The sequence below is a fragment of the Macaca nemestrina genome, chromosome 2, assembly GCF_043159975.1.
Source record: "Macaca nemestrina isolate mMacNem1 chromosome 2, mMacNem.hap1, whole genome shotgun sequence".
NCBI classification, from domain to species: Eukaryota; Metazoa; Chordata; class Mammalia; order Primates; family Cercopithecidae; genus Macaca; species Macaca nemestrina.
In genome coordinates, this window is record NC_092126.1 from 120,695,768 (window position 1) to 120,711,264 (window position 15,497).

Below are 15,497 nucleotides of genomic sequence, written 5' to 3' on the forward strand. Positions count from 1 at the left end.
AAGGCTGTGGGCCCCAGAGGAGACAATGTGTTTCGGAGGCCATCAGTCACCTAATCGTGTGTCAGGCCCATTCAGAACATCCAAGCAGCCAAGACAAACACTGCCCAGGAGGACAATGCCTCCCACTGGCTGGGCAAGTCTGGCTGGCTGGAGATGGGGCCTGTAGCTCCAGCTCAGACAGCCCCCCGGCTGACTGAGGGCAGGAGCTCTCCAAATTTGGGGGCAGATGGGAAATGGAAAAGGTCTGGCGACCAGGGCAGAGTGGCAAGAGAGAGGTCTGCTCTAAGGCCACTGCACCTCTCAACCTGTCAAGCTCCTGGGGATACCTGAGCCCCCTCCTCACCCCACATTCTTACAAATCAAGGGTGGAGGCTCAAGCTTCTAGAAGCCTAAAAACCCATCCATCAGAAGCAGGCTGAAGAGGCAGTGGGGGGCCAGGCACGGTGGCTCACGCCTGTAATCCCAGCATTTTGGGAGGCCAAGGTGGACAGATCATCTGAGATCAGGAGTTCGAGACCAGCCTGGACAACATGGTGAAACCCCGTCTCTACTAAAAGTACAAAAATTAGCTGGGTGTGGTGGTAGACACCTGTAATCCCAACTACTCGGGAGGCTGAGGCAGGAGAATCGCTTGAACCTGGGAGGCGGAGATTGCAGTGAGCTGAGATCGCGCCACTGCACTCTGGCCTGGACACCAGAGTGAAACTCCATCTCAAAATAAATACATAAATAAATAAATAAAGAGGCAGCGCAGAATGAAGGAGGACAGTGAAATTGTTGATGGGGTAGCCCCAGCAGGAGCAGACATCTGCTGGGCCACAGTATATAAAAAGTTCAGGGACAGAGGAGGAAAAAGCCTTGAAAGCTTTTTAAAAAAAGAAAAAAGAAAAAAAAAAAAACATGTTTTAGGCCAAATGAAGCATGAAAAATACTTAAAAGCATTAGCAGTTCTTTCCTTTGTTGGGAAGTTGTAAGATTTGAACTGCCGAGAATCTGATTTGGATCCTCTGCTACTCCTTCCTGAGACTGTTTTCAGACAAACCCAGCTGTTCTAGGGAGGAACCCAGGGAAAGTGTCAAGTCCTCTTCCCTCCAGGCCTCCTCATCAGTCCCAGGCCAGAGGCACCCACCCAAACTAGCCCCCCCCCCCGCCCCCCCAGTCCTCACAGTCCCCATCCAGCCTGACCCCTATTATTGGTCGGGGCTCTGAGAAAGTCTTCACATTCCTCTCTAAGGCCAGTGACATAATTTAAATCCAAACTCTGATTTTAAATGTTTAGAATGTGTCTTCTCCCCTTCTCTGGATTGTGGAACCCCTGTCCTCTAAAAAAAATAGGTCTCATCCTGGTTACAGCATGAGTATCCTCAGAAGAACTTGTTAAAATGCCAATTCCTGGGCTCCACCTCACTCTCACTCTGATCCCATTAGCTTTCAATCTGCATTTTAACAAGCTCCTGAGGCAATTCTGATACTGGAAGGCCCTGGGTGTCACTTGGAGAAAAAGTAACTGCTGGTCTCCTGGTCACCGAGCTATATGCCCAAGTTAATAACTAGCACAATACCCCAGGCACTGCAGGGGCTTGGGGTTGGGTGGATGGGTTGGGGTGGGGAGAGAAGGGAGGGCTGCTCAAGAAAGATGGACATGGGCCAGAAGAGTTCCCAATTAACTAGGCAAACAGGCTGGAAGAAAGCTTTGCACTGCTTATAAAAACATCTCTCTAAAAAATGTATCAGCCAGGGCTGAGTAATTTTTTAACCAAGAATTCTGTAACAGACACAAGAGCATCTATAACATGGACGACATGGCCATAGGATAGGCAGACCAGATGTGGGCTTGGGAGCCATGAGCTGCAAGTGAATGAAAATGCATCCAATTCAGAATCAAATAAACATGCCTGGGCCCACAGCCAAGGATAATTCTTGGATTGGACTTTTATCAGGAACCTAAATTTTAACCAGCTGGAACTTCTCTTTTCCAAGTACCACCCTATTCCTTCCTACCTTTTGCAATGAAGTATTTGCCTTAAATGGGAAACTTGCATTTCATTGTAAAGATGATGCCAGCATCCTGCCTTCCCGAATTCCTGAAGAAGTAGTGTTTTTTTTGCAGGGGGAGTAGGAATTGTGTTCCAGGGATAATAGACCAGAGAAGGTGTACCCCATTTAGGTAAGGAGGCAAGAAATGTTCCCTCCTCCCCCACTGCAGGAAAAGCCATTAAATAAAAACCTGTGGGAGTAGATTCCTAACTCCTTGTTCCATAAAAAGGCTTCTAGACCAGCAAGACAAGGGGAGGGAGAACTTCAGTACAAGTGACTGACACAATTAAAGTTACGAACCAAACTTGCTTCTAGTTGCACACAAAACCATTCCACTCTCTAGAAGCAAGAGCCAGTGTAAATGAGGATGGCGGTCCCTCTGGAGGTTTTACAAATCATTACTTCTTTGCGAACACAGTATTTATTACTCAAACAGCAACCTTACCTGGCAAGGACCCTAACAGATTTTTTTTTTTTTAAGTAGTTGAGGAAGTGTGCCCACAACTCATTTCTAAAACACTGACCTGTGTTCAAGATGGTATCAGCCTCTTAACTGCTCCACTAATAATGGGGAGGTTGTGAAACCTGACCACTTAAACCAGGCCAGCCCCTGGCTCCTCTGGGAGCAGCCCGAAGGGTCTGTTAGCAGGGCTGCAGAGGGTTAGCTGGCTGCAGTCACCTTGCAAGTCCTACAAAAATACACATTTCTGCAAGGGCAAGGGTTCCTGAAACAAATGTTCCCTGGAGATCAACAGGGTCATTTGCTCAGCTCTGCTCCACACCCAAATTCGGTCTCTCAGGACTTGGTGCTGCACCTTGCTGCCCCCTCTCAGGTTCTGAATATTGCCCAGGCCCACAGGAAGCCTCCTCTGATTTGCATCACATATAGTCGACCCTTATTCTTTTATGTTCCTATAGCCCCACTGCAAGCAACCTTAGAGCTGAGGCCAACATCTACGGACTAAGTACCTATTATTTGGTAGGGGACCCAAACATGAATCAAATACTCTAGTCACTGTGTACCAGTAATTTCTAGCTGACTCCCTGACAGAGCAACTTCTAGAAGACATGACCTAGGGAGGTGTGGACAGGGACAATTTTTTGCAGAAGTGATGCTAGGGCTGAGAAGGGAAGCTACGGAGGTGTAAAGTGAAGGAACACAGGCAGGAACAGCATGTGCAAAGGCCTGCTGCAAAGACAATGGACCTTGATGCCCTGATCTTTGCCTCTACTTCTTAAAATCTATCAAGAAATACAGGATTTAGGAGGAAGGCAGCAGGTCTAATTTGGTTCAGCCAATATTTACAGGGCTTTGAGGCCACCAAGATGAGGTTCAGTGCCTGGCTAAAGAAACTAGTCTGAAGACATAGAAGTGAACAAATACTGACAAAATGGTCTGGTGAGACCAAAGTGCAAGGACCTGCATGAGAAGGCAAAGCAAGGGGCATGGCATTCAGGAGGGCTTCCCTGAGGGGGCACCACCTGAACTGAGTCTTAAGCTAGGCAAGGAATTCTCAAGGGAGGAAAAGGCATCCTGGGAGGAGGGAAAAGCATGTCTTGGAAGCACAGAGGGCATCCATCCGGAGTTAGGAACAGGATGGGAGGGGCAGGGGGTGAGGCTGGAAAGGGTGGGAATGCAAAGCATGTGGGGAAACTGGGTCCATGAAATGCACCAAGCAGCAAATCCAGGAAAGAAGGAACCATGTATCAGCATGGATGAGCCTGGAAACCGGAACATGGCCCAGAGGTCTCTATGATCTTCCAGGAGAGGAAAGTAGATGACCCAAGGAAAGGATTGGTGGGGCCAAGGCAGGAGCAGCTGAGAAAAGTCACCCCCAGCTAGGGGTTGTGGTGGAGAAAAGGTCAGCATGAGTGTGAGGTGACTGGGACAGAGCCACCATCCTATGAGGGTGCAGGTTTGGGAGAGGAGAACACACTCGCACAGGTAGAAGAAAATCACCAGCCTGGCTCCGTGGGAGCACTACCATACCCCACAGCATTAAAACTTCATGAGTTGTGTACAGTGGCCTAAGAAGCCACCTTGGCAACTGCAGCAAAACAGCAAATCGGACTGATTTACCTATGTCATCACATGAACACTCAGAATAAAACGCCTGTGATGATACTGTAGTCATTCGAAAGCCAACGGGAGTCTAAATCCAAAATTCTAGTAGGATCCATACATAAGTCAACATGAGATTAGCCTTGAGGAAACTTGCTAGCTACTAAAATTTTTTTAAACAATAAAACAAGAGCAGTGATGTTTTACTAAAATGGAACACAGTAAGAAAATGTGATGCTTTACTCAACTAGGAAGGAATGACAGAGCCTAAGGGGGCGGGGGAGGGGACGGGGGAGGGGGCGGGGGCGGAGGCAGAGGAGGGGTCATAGCTGTCTCCATAGCTTAGCTATTGAGTCTGAAGACATCCCAGCTGTCTGGCTCACACCTGGTTTTCTGCACCACATTTCTTGGACTGTGGGGCAAGTGAGCTTGGAGGCACCAGCCTGTGTGCCTAACGGAGTGTTATGTCCTAGGTTTTGACTGTGCTGAGGCTGTTTAGACCCATCCAGAAGAGGTCAACGTTGGCCTAAGCAAACCACTCCATACCTATCCCTCAGCCCAGCAGCACTAAGGAAATTCTCATTTCATCCCATTTTTCATATGAAGAAATTGAGGCTCATGGCTCCCCAGGAGCAGAGCCAAGGTCACGTCCCTGCTGTCTGAGTGTAAAGCCTGCGTTTTCTGCACAAGGCTTAAGGCCGTGAGTTCCCTGACGCCGGGCCCACCCTGGCCTCAGTGGGAGGCTCGGGGCAGACGGACAAAATCTCCGGGTTCTGGGGCCGCCCAAGGCCAGAAGCCCAGGTAGGGAGCTGGGAAGCTGAGAGAGGGATGGCAATGACCTGCGCACAGACAGTGTCAAAGGAGCGCTCGGTTCCAGGGAGACGGCTCAACTCACACGGCGAAAGTCTGGGCACCTCTCCAGCCTCATCTCAGGCACCTCACCCAGGTGACACCCACGCGGCCCTTTGGGGGAAAAATATCCGCAACTCGAAGCAGGGAAGCAGGATATCAGCCGCGAGACCTTCACAAGACGAAGGGCTGAACCGAGAGGCGAAGTTTCTCAGGAGGTCCCGGAGTCAGAGGAGGGGTAGGAGTGGGGTGACGGCCCCAGGCGAGGAGAAGCAAAGCTACCAGGAGAGCGGGGCGCATCCCTCCCCGGTGCTCCAGGTCCCCTCTCCGGTCGCCCGGGCCTTGGCAGAGTTGTGGACTGGAAGTCCGAGAGAATACCCCCTTCCCTCCCCAAAGCGCAACCCGGTCCGGGTGGCTCCGGGGATCCCAGCCCGGGACACGCAGCCCTGGGGCGAAGGAGGTCCCGGGCCAAGAACAAAGAATGGGGAGCCCAGCCCAGCCCCACCGCCCCTCACGCCCGCCCTCTGAATGGGACCCCGGCCGGCGGCCGCACCTCATTAGCAACACAAAGCCGGGGTCGGGCAGCCGCTTTCCTCCCGACCAGGGCCGGAGGACGCGCGCCCCGGGAGGGAAACCAGGAGGATGCGCTGGAGGAGTGGGACCCGGGCCGGCCGCGGACCCCGCGAAGAGCAGACAGGTTGGCGCGGGCTCGCCTCCCCGCTAGCACCTGTGCGCGCTGCGTCCCCCGCGAGTTGGCGACGGCAAGAAACCCGCCGCCCTCGCCTTACCCTCCAGCCACAGGTGTCGGCGCCCCGCGCGCGGCCGGACCCGCCAGCGGCCACAGCTAGCTGCGAGCCGTTGAGGCAGGCGTTGACTGTAAAGAAGACGGAGCAGAGCTGCAGCCACGGGGCCATGGCCGTGCGCTTGCCCAGCCAGGCCCTTCTCTGCGCCCCGGCCGCCCGCCGCTGGCCAGCCCCGAGTGGGCGGTGGCCGCGGCTCCGGCGGCAGTGAAGGGGACCGCACTGGGCATGCGTCGCCAGCCCGGGTCCCGCCCCTTTCTCCGGGCCCCGCCCCCGTCCTCAGTCCTCGTGTGCTGGTCCCACCCCCACAGCCTGGCCCTCCAGTCGTGACCCTGCCCCCGTAGACCACGCCCCTCTGGTCACGCCCCAAGCCCCCGCTGAGATTCTGGCAGCTGCAGTTTTTTTCCCCCTCACTTAGATCTTTTTTTTAATCTAAAGGATTTGTCCAAGTGATGTTCACTCTATGCGAAACCTGAGGAAAACACAAAGAATGTAATAATAATAATTTTAATAATAATTTAATAAACACCTGCTATGTGCCAGACTCCTTTCTGTATGCTCCCAACCACACAGGGAAGTGTATTATTGTTATCCCAGTCTTAGGCGCAGAAAAGTTAGGGGAACGTGATAGAGAAATCCTGGCTCCGCATTTACTAGTAGGACTTTGGACAAGAGCCTTGCTGTCTCCACAGTACTTCCTCACCACCACCCCCTTTTGTCCCCGCCCAACCCCCCTGGAAGCTAGAATAAGTATCCTAGTCTGGGGAGAGTTCTGTTGGTTGAAACATAACAAGTGCTCCATAAAGGCTACAATCTATCATTAACTGACTCTCATAAGATCACACAGCTGTTACCTGCCAGACCTGAGATCCAAATCTAGACCTGACTAAAAACAATACTCTAAGCTACTACACTTGTCAAACATACCCTCATGAAGTGGATATTATTTCTATTTGGAAGAGGAAACTGAGGCTCAGAGAAGTGGAGTAGCCCAAGCTATTCAGCGTTTCACCGCACTCCTCCCAGGCCTTTGCCTTGTATCTGAGCACCTAAACTCTCACACTTTGTCCCTCTCCACTATCCCCTTCCTCAAGAACACCACCTCCTCTTCCTAAGGGCTTTTTCTACTTCTGACTTTGTCCCCGTGTCCGATACATTTCTCCACCCTGGATCCAAAGTGATCTTCCAAAAACACAAATCAGACTACTGACTTATCCTAATTAAAACTCTAGGCTGAGTGCAGAGGCCAATCCTAGAGGATCGCTTGAGTTCAGGAGTTAGAGGCAGCAGTGAGCTATGATCTTGCCACCGCACTGAAGCCTGAGTGACACAGTAAGACCCTGTCTCTAAAAAGAAACAAACAAACAAACAAACCTACCACCACCACCACCAACAACAACAACAACAAAAAAAACCAGTAAAATTATGTGTTCTGTGTTCGGAGGATTAATAAAAACAAAATCAATAAATAAAACTGTTCTATGGTGGCTTTTATGCAAAGGCCATTTAGAATAAAATCCATACTGGCCTTCTCTTCTACTCTGTCTTTACCACCTGGCTCCTGCTGCACAGATCTCCCCCCAACCCCAGCCTTATCTTGGTCTTTTTGCCTCAGGAAACCTTAGAAATTGTCATCTCCATCCATTCAACATGGCAGCCTCCTCTATATGACTCTCCTTCCAGGGCCCAGAATCCCCTCCCTCTCCTTGTCTGGCCTGGCCTAAGCTCAGCCACTACTAACACAGGATCCTGCACTTTCCCTTGTGGCTTGTGTCCCCACCACCCTGCCCACATGTCCTTGGAGGGCTTAAGTGGAGGAAGAGAACTCGTCTTAGTAATGCTAGCAGAAGTCCTGGGGATTTGCTTGGAAGTAGCTACATCTAGAACCGAGGAGTAGAGCCAGCCTCACCTGAACTTCAGGGGCTGGAAGTATGAAACAGTGGTTGCCCAAAGGAACACTGACATTATTGCCAGGGAGAGGGAGAATGGGTGCTGGGTTCCCCAAACAACAGCATCCACCTCAAGACCCAGATGCTGGGCAGAATTTTTTTTAACCTCATTGCCTGGAATTCAGGAATTCAGCCAGACCCAGTGAGGTTTACCATACCCTCTTCAGACACCAGAATAGCTAGGATCCACAGAAGGCTGTTCTGGAGTAGCCTTCTGTGAATAGACCTCGGGAAACACATCACTCCTTTGGAGCTGCTTGTTCAGTGCCTCCCTACCCTTCCTCACATTCTTGGTACCTGTCCCTGGGTTGTTCTTAGCCCCCACAGCAGGGATGTCCAGCGTTTGGCCATGAGAGTCAGGGGTGGCAGGGCCTGAGATGAGGCCAGGACCACATGGGTTTTGGTGAAACAGGGAGGAAACAATGAGGCGACCAGTTCCTTAATCTATGTAGCATTCCAGTCTATACATGCTTTATAACTTATTAAACAACCTCATACTAAGGGACATCTGTTAGAATCAGTGATTCAAAAATACCCTAACACACTTATCTTGACACATTGATTCAATGATTTTATACATTTCTAGAATCAGAATTGCTGGATTATGCACATTTAAAATTGTCAAACTGCTCATTATCGTATTATCACCATCTTAATTGGCTTCTCTGGTTGCGAATGAGGTAGATCATGTTCCCATGTATTTGTTGGCCATTTGTACTCTTTCTTTCTTTTTTTTTTTTTTTTTTTTTTTTTTGAGACGAAGTCTCACCCTGTCGCCCAGGCTAGAGTGAGTGAAGCAATCTCGGCTCACTGCAACCTCTGCCTCCCAGGTTCAAGTGATTCTCCTGCCTCAGCCTCCCAAGTAGCTGGGATTACAGGCATGCGACACTGCACCTGGCTAATTTTTAGTGAGATGTGGTTTCACCATGTTGGCCAGGCTGGTCTTGAACTCCTAACCTCAGGTAATCCGCCTGCCTCGGCCTCCCAAAGTGCTGGGATTACAGACGTGAGCCACCACGCCCGGCCCATTTGTACTCTTTCTTTTTTTGTTTTTGTTTTTGTTCTTGTTTTTGAGACAAAGTCTCGCTCTGTCACCCAGGCTGGAGTGCAGTGGTGTAAACTTGGCTCACTGCAAGCTCCGCCTCCCGGGTTCATGCCATTCTCCTGCCTCAGCCTCCTGAGGAGTTGGAACTACAGGCGCCTGCCACCACACCTGGCTAATTTTTTTTTTTTTTGTATTTTTTATAGAGACAGGGTTTCACCATGTTAGCCAGGATGGTCTCGATCTCCTGACCTCATGATCCACCCGCCTCGGCCTCCCAAAGTGCTGGGATTACAGGCGTGAGCCCCCGTGCCCGGCCTGTACTCTTCTTTAGTCAGGAATTGGACTCTAGGAAAAGGAGCAGTACTTAGAGCTTTCAACAGAGGGAGAACCTCAAGGAGAACATTGGTTAGAGGAAACTGTTTCTCCCTGGGTTTTATTCACGTCACCATATGATTGCATGACAGGGAAGGCAGAGCCCCACTATTGAATTCCCTCCTATCCACAGCTCACTGCAGAATCCGGCAACCGACAGCCTCTGAAAACATGCTACAGGGTTCAGAGAGAGCACAAGCTTTCCTGAAGCGGTATGGAGGGCACAAGAAGGAAAAGGCTTAAGCGTCCAGTGTAAAACATGCTTAGAATGACATCCCTCAGGACCGGGGACAGGGAGGCCCTCCTATTTCCCTTCAAGGAAGGCCACCAGCACGTGTGTGAGTGGGAGGAGAACCACAAACACCAAAGGGTCAAATCTGGTCAGGAAATTAAGGTTGTAAATTGGCATTTGGCAACGTTCTCTGCATTCTGGTCTTTTCCATTGATTATTTCTCCCATCTCCTTTGTTGTTGTTGTTGTTGTTGTTTGTTTGTTTGTTTGTTTGAGATGGAGTTTCACCCTTCTTGCCCAGGCTGGAGTGCAATGCCATGGTCTTGGCTCACTTCCATCTCCACCCCCTGGGTTCAAGCGATTCTTCTGCCTCAGCCTCCCAAGCAACTGGGATAACAGGCGCCTGCCACCATGCTTGGCTAATTTTTTGTATTTTTAGTAGAGGCGAGGTTTCACCACGTTGGCCAGGCTGGTCTCAAACTCCTGACGCCAGGTGATCCACCCACCTCAGACTCCCAAAGTGCTGGGATTAAAGGCATGAGCCACTGCGCCCAGCCTCCACCTCCTCTTTTTATCCCAACCTTTCAGAATAGCTGTAAGGCTGCAGGGAGTGGACCTCTCTATCCTGGAAGCTGAGCTAAAATGAGGGGACCAGGCCCCACATGTCCTCCATGGATCACAGTTTCCTCCAAGCCACAGTAGAACTCACCTGTGGAGGTGACCAGAGACACGCTAGGGGAACCCTCCCTCAATACAACACTTGGTCTCACCTGCCTAGGCCAGGATTACCTGTAGTCCAGTCACACTTTCAGTCACCCCTCATGGTGAGAGGTGGCTGTCGTCTGATTCACCTCTGCCCCCATGCCTGGCACTCTGTCTGGCACATATCAGTGGGCAAGAGACTGTCACCAACTCTCCCTCTTTGGAACAAAGCTGAGAATTAAACAGATAAAATCACCTTAAAATAAGCTGTTGATGAAATGCAAATATATTTTCCCACTCTAACTATAACCTAGCCAGATAAGAAAAATCCTTAACACAAGGATTGGATTTTGTTAAGGGTCAAATTATCCCATGAAACATAAAAAAAAAAAGATAAAGTGATGGTGGAAGTAATTTGTTTCATGAATCATTTCGAGCAGGGAATAACTAAATACTATTTTAATGAACAGTGTTAGAAGCAGTCGGCCCAAATTCTAATTTATTTTGGTATTGTGAGAAATTAGTGTATGTTTTCTGTATTAATAAAGACATTAAAAGTAAAGAATGTCACTGTACCCCTGACCCCAGTCTCCCAGAGGGCTGAGGGTGCAAGGTTTCCTGGGCTTTGGAGGGAGCAGTGTGTGGAGAACTGGTACCCACCTGCAAGCCCTTAGTCCCTGAGACCCCACAAGACTGCCTGGATGTCAGTCAGGCTACCTGGCAGTCTTGGCTCCAATGGGGTAGGTGTCATCATCCTCACTTCACAGATGGGGAAGCTGAGTGCTCAGCGAAGGGAAGTCTGCTCGGGATCACAGAGCTGGGGTTCAAACCGGACCCCGATCGCCTGACCTGGGACCACCTTGCCTGGGACGAAAGGCCCCAGACTGAGCTGATTCCTCCAGACTCTTCCTGTCTAGGACGCCAACAACATAGCCTTCCTAAATCCAGTCGTGGGGCCTCCTGCACAGCCCAGAGACCCAGGGCGGCAGACGACAGAAAACCTGGGAAGGCGGAACCAACCCTGCGCCCAGGAATCCCAGGACGCCCATCCCATAGTTCTTGGGCGGTGCGTACCTTGGCCACTACACGGAATTCAACGGCCCACGGCCACTTTCCGTTTCTTTTCCCGGAGGAAAAGAAGAGCGGACGTCTGGTCTCCACGGTAACCGCGAGGGGGCGCGCGCAGTCCAGGTCGGAGCCCCCGCCCCCCCGCCGCAGAAGACCCTGCACTGCGCCCGCACAAACAAGTCGTTCCAGATCAAAGCCCCCAGGGCAGGTGTACTCTGCTGTTACCCAGAGCTGGTGCTAAGCTTTAGGGGAAGTAGAGTCCAGGGGGTCGTAAGAAAATAGGATCAAATGGGGCCTTTCAGTGGCTTTGGGCAACTCTGGATGTCAGTTTTCTCAGACGGCAACACAGGAATGACGTGGATGCAGACCTCGGGTTTTTTTTTTTTCGAACCTGAAGTAAGCAAATGACTTACAGCCTGTGTGAATGTTACTGCAGGTAGTGGACCAGGAGTTGATGCAGCCAGGGCCGGCTCTTATTTGCAATTCAGATAAGACCTGGGGAAATGGCCACGTCTAATCTTCAGGAGATAACACCCTGGTTTGGATCCGCACTATACCGGAAGGCTAAGGACCATACCCTGTTTTCCATTCATTCATTAATTCATTCAACAAGCACTGATGGAATCTCTGCACCATATAAGGCATTATGCCAGCAGTGGGGATCAGTGTGAACAACAGGGTACTGTCATAGTTGTCATTAACCTGCAAAGAAACATTCCATGGAGGACACTGGCATTACTCAAATAGCCCTATGACTAGGGAGGAATTACTAGTAGATGAGTTGTTTTTGAAAAAGGGATCCCTGAGCTGAGATTCCAAATATAAGAGTTACCTGGGCAAAGGGGAGGGGAGCAGAGAGAGGAGGACTGTTCTGGGCAGAAGGAATAGCATGTGCAAAGGCCCTGGGGCAGTAGGGAACATAGCAACTTCAAGGAGTTGAAAGAGGCTAATGTGGTTGGAGAACAGTCAGGTGTGGGGGAATGGTGCAAGGTGAGCTGGTGAGGCCTGCAGGGCCAGCCAGGCAGTACTTTATGTCCTGGTTTGACATAAAGTAAAAGTAGCTAGCAGCTTCTTAGGATTACTTTAAGGGCAGAAGTGGGGCTATATTTTGAAAAGATTCCTGTATTCCAAGTGCTGAGCACAGGGTATTTCCTGGCATTTAGCCAGCATTTGATACATACTTGATGAGTGAATGAATAAATGATCAGAATCTTTACTGAAATTCTGAGTTTTAATGTCTTGAATGAATCCAAAACTCATTAAAAAGCCTAGGAAAACATCCAACCCTACCAAAGCTCCAAATAATGCGAATGAAGCGAAGCAAAGTGCAGAAACATTTTCTTATCATTTGAGGTTATTTTTATTTTGTAAAGTTCTGTCTTATTTTTAATAGACTTTTAAAAGAACAATTATAGATTTACAGAAAAACTGAGATGACAGTATAGGAGTTCTTATTACATTACATAACATGTATGTTATGTATTGTATGTATGTATATATGTATTAATAATATGTTATTACATATTACATTGGTAGGGCACAATTAATGAACTGAGGCTGATAACATTAAAAGTCCAAACTTTATTCAAATTTCCTTAGTTTTTACTTAATGTCCTTATTCTATCCAGGATCCCAGCCAGGGTATCACATTACAGTTAGTTGCCATGTCTCAGGTTCCTTTTGGCTATGACAGTTTTTCAGACTTCCATTGTATTTGGTGACCTTGACAGGTTTTTTTTTTTTTTTTTTTTTTTTTGGAGACGGAGTCTCACTCTTGTCACCCAGGCTGGAGTGCAATGGCGCAATCTCGGCTCACTGCAACCTCCACTTCCCAGGTTCAAGCGATTCTCCTGCCTCAGCCTGCCAAGTAGCTGGGATTACAGGCTCCTGCTACCACACCCAGCTATTTTTTTTTGTATTTAGTGGAGACACGGTTTCACCATGTTGGCCAGGCTGGTCTTGAACTCCTGGCCTCAGGTGATCCACCTGCCTCGGCCTCCCAAAGTGCTGGGATTACAGGCATGAGCCACTGTGCACAGCCTAATTCATACCTTTTATGGCTGAGTCGTATTCCATCATATATATATATACACCACCACAGTTTCTTTATCCACTCGTTGATTGATGGGCATTCGGGCTGGTTCCATATTTTTGCAATTGTAAATTGTGCTGCTCTAAACATGTATGTGCAAGTATCTTTTTTGTATAATGACTTCTTTTCCTCTGAGTAGATACCCAGTAGTGGGATTGCTGGATCAAATGGTAGTTCTACTTTTAGTTCTTTAAGGAATCTCCACACTGTTTTCCATAGTGGTTGTACTAGTTTACATTCCCACCAGCAGTGTAGAAGTATTCCCTTTTCACCGCATCCATGCCAACAACCATTATTTTTTTATTATGGCCATTCTTGCAGGAGTGAGGTGGTTGAGTGAATGAATAAATGATCAGGATCTTTGTGGTTTTGATTTGCATTTCCTTGATTGTTAGTCCCATTCCAGGCTAATTAAAAAAAAAAAAAAATCATAGACAGGGCTTTTCCATGATGCCCAGGCTGATCTCAAACTCCTGGGCTCAAGCAATCCTCCTGCCTCTGCCTTCCAAAGTGTTGGGATTACAGGCTTGAGCCACTGTGCCTGGCCTATATTTCTTAACATCCAAGAGAAGCTCTTTCTTATTTAGTTGTTGTCCCTTTTGCTGAGCATCTTGTTCTTGCTTTAAAAAGTAATTCTTTCTCTTATCTCTCTGAGGAAATAGTTTTATTGAAGCCCTCTTCTGTTTCCTCCAAATGCCTTTTTTCTGTTTGTTTGAAATTTTAAAACAGAATCAACTTTTTACGACTCCTCTAAAAGTGGAAAATAGATATGCTGTGTTAGCAGGTTAGGACTTAAACTGGGTAATTGATATCAACAAACAAAGATCGAAGACAGGTCACATATATCAAGAGGAAAGAGGTTCCACTGAACCAATCAAATGAGATACGGTTGATAAACAACCTGGAGCAACCATGGCAACTCTTAGCCATTTTACTTTGTGAATTATCACACCTATAATGTTTAGTTCTCCCTTCACCTAGATGAATTGTTTCTTGTTTTCTCTGATACCATCATGAACCTAAATGATATGGCTTGTGATATAAATGAATGCATAATCATAATGAATAGCACTTTTATATTCAACTGTTAATCTATCAAGCATTTATTGAGTGTCTCATGTATGCCAGGCACTGTGCAAGGCACTGGAAAGGAACATGATCAAGGTCGTGATGTCCTTGCCCTCCAGGAAGTCACTCTCCAGGGCAGTCCCTTACACTTAGCAGAGTTAAGTGAGACTGAGGGGCAGCCACTTGCAGTTCCATTTAACAGACGTGAAGGATATGAGGCTCTGGGTGGTTCCCTGGTTTGCCTAATGACACGCAGCTATTTGGAGACTGTGCTGCATCATGAACCCAAATCTTCCTCTCCCACACTCTTTGTTTCAAAGGCTGGGGTACAAAGAGAAGCCAGAGAAAATGAACCACAAAAGGAGAGTTCAGAGTTCAGGGGGAGAACCAAGAGGAAACCAAGGGGAAAAAGAGTTTCAAAGTATTTGCTCAGGCCCTAGCCTCCCCAGTTTACATTTTAGCAGGGACTGGCTCAGGGCACTCAGTGGGGGAACAGGGCCTGCAGGAGCACCTAGGAGACAAGGAGAAGTTTCTGGGGAAGAGATGACAGCGGAGAGGAAGAGACACACTGTGTTCATTTACAGTTGCAGGGAATGTTTTCGCTACTCTTTTACAGTTAAATCCTCGTGGGCAATAATCCTCAAATTGAATAACTTATATACCTAGAAGCAGTGGCTGGCAACTGGGTGGGTCAGAGCCTTCTAGGGTGTCTTCTCCATTGCAGGGGGAAGGCCAATGTCCCTCAGTTGTGAAAATATGCAATGGGCTGTGACTCTGGTCTCTCAGCCAACCCAGTGCCATTGCAAGAAATTGCAAGAAAGTCTAAATTTCTGGCCAGGTGCGGTGGCTTGTGCTTGTAATGCCAGCACTTTGGGAGTCTGTGGCAGACAGATCACTTGAGATCAGGAGTTTAAGATCAGCTGGGCAACGTGGTGAAACCCTGTCTCGACTAAAAATACAAAAATTAGCTGCACATGGTGGTGCACGCCTGTGGTCCCAGCCACTCGGGAGGCTGGGGTGCGAGAACTGCTTGAACCTGGGACGTGGAGGTTGCTGTGAGCCGAGATTGTGCCACTGCACTCTAGCCTGGGTGACAGAATGAGACTCTGTCTCAAAAAAAGAAAAGAAATTCTAAATTTCTGAATGTAAGCTAAATTTTGCTAGAGGTGGAGCAAGGATTACAGATCTCAAAAACAGCAGCAGAGCAAAACATTGAGCCAAA

At 48.7% G+C, this 15,497-nt stretch overlaps 1 protein-coding gene across 1 annotated transcript in view; it reads right to left on the minus strand.

Moving 5' to 3' along the window:
• Window positions 1–5,915, minus strand: part of LOC105482558 (interleukin 17 receptor D) — a 77,519-nt gene extending 71,604 nt beyond the window's left edge. The window contains exon 1 of the mRNA XM_011742733.2: window positions 5,737–5,915. Coding sequence (XP_011741035.2) covers window positions 5,737–5,862 — 126 coding nt within the window. The 5' untranslated portion in view covers window positions 5,863–5,915. The remainder of the gene's footprint in view (window positions 1–5,736) is intronic.
• Window positions 5,916–15,497: the final 9,582 nt, after the last annotated feature.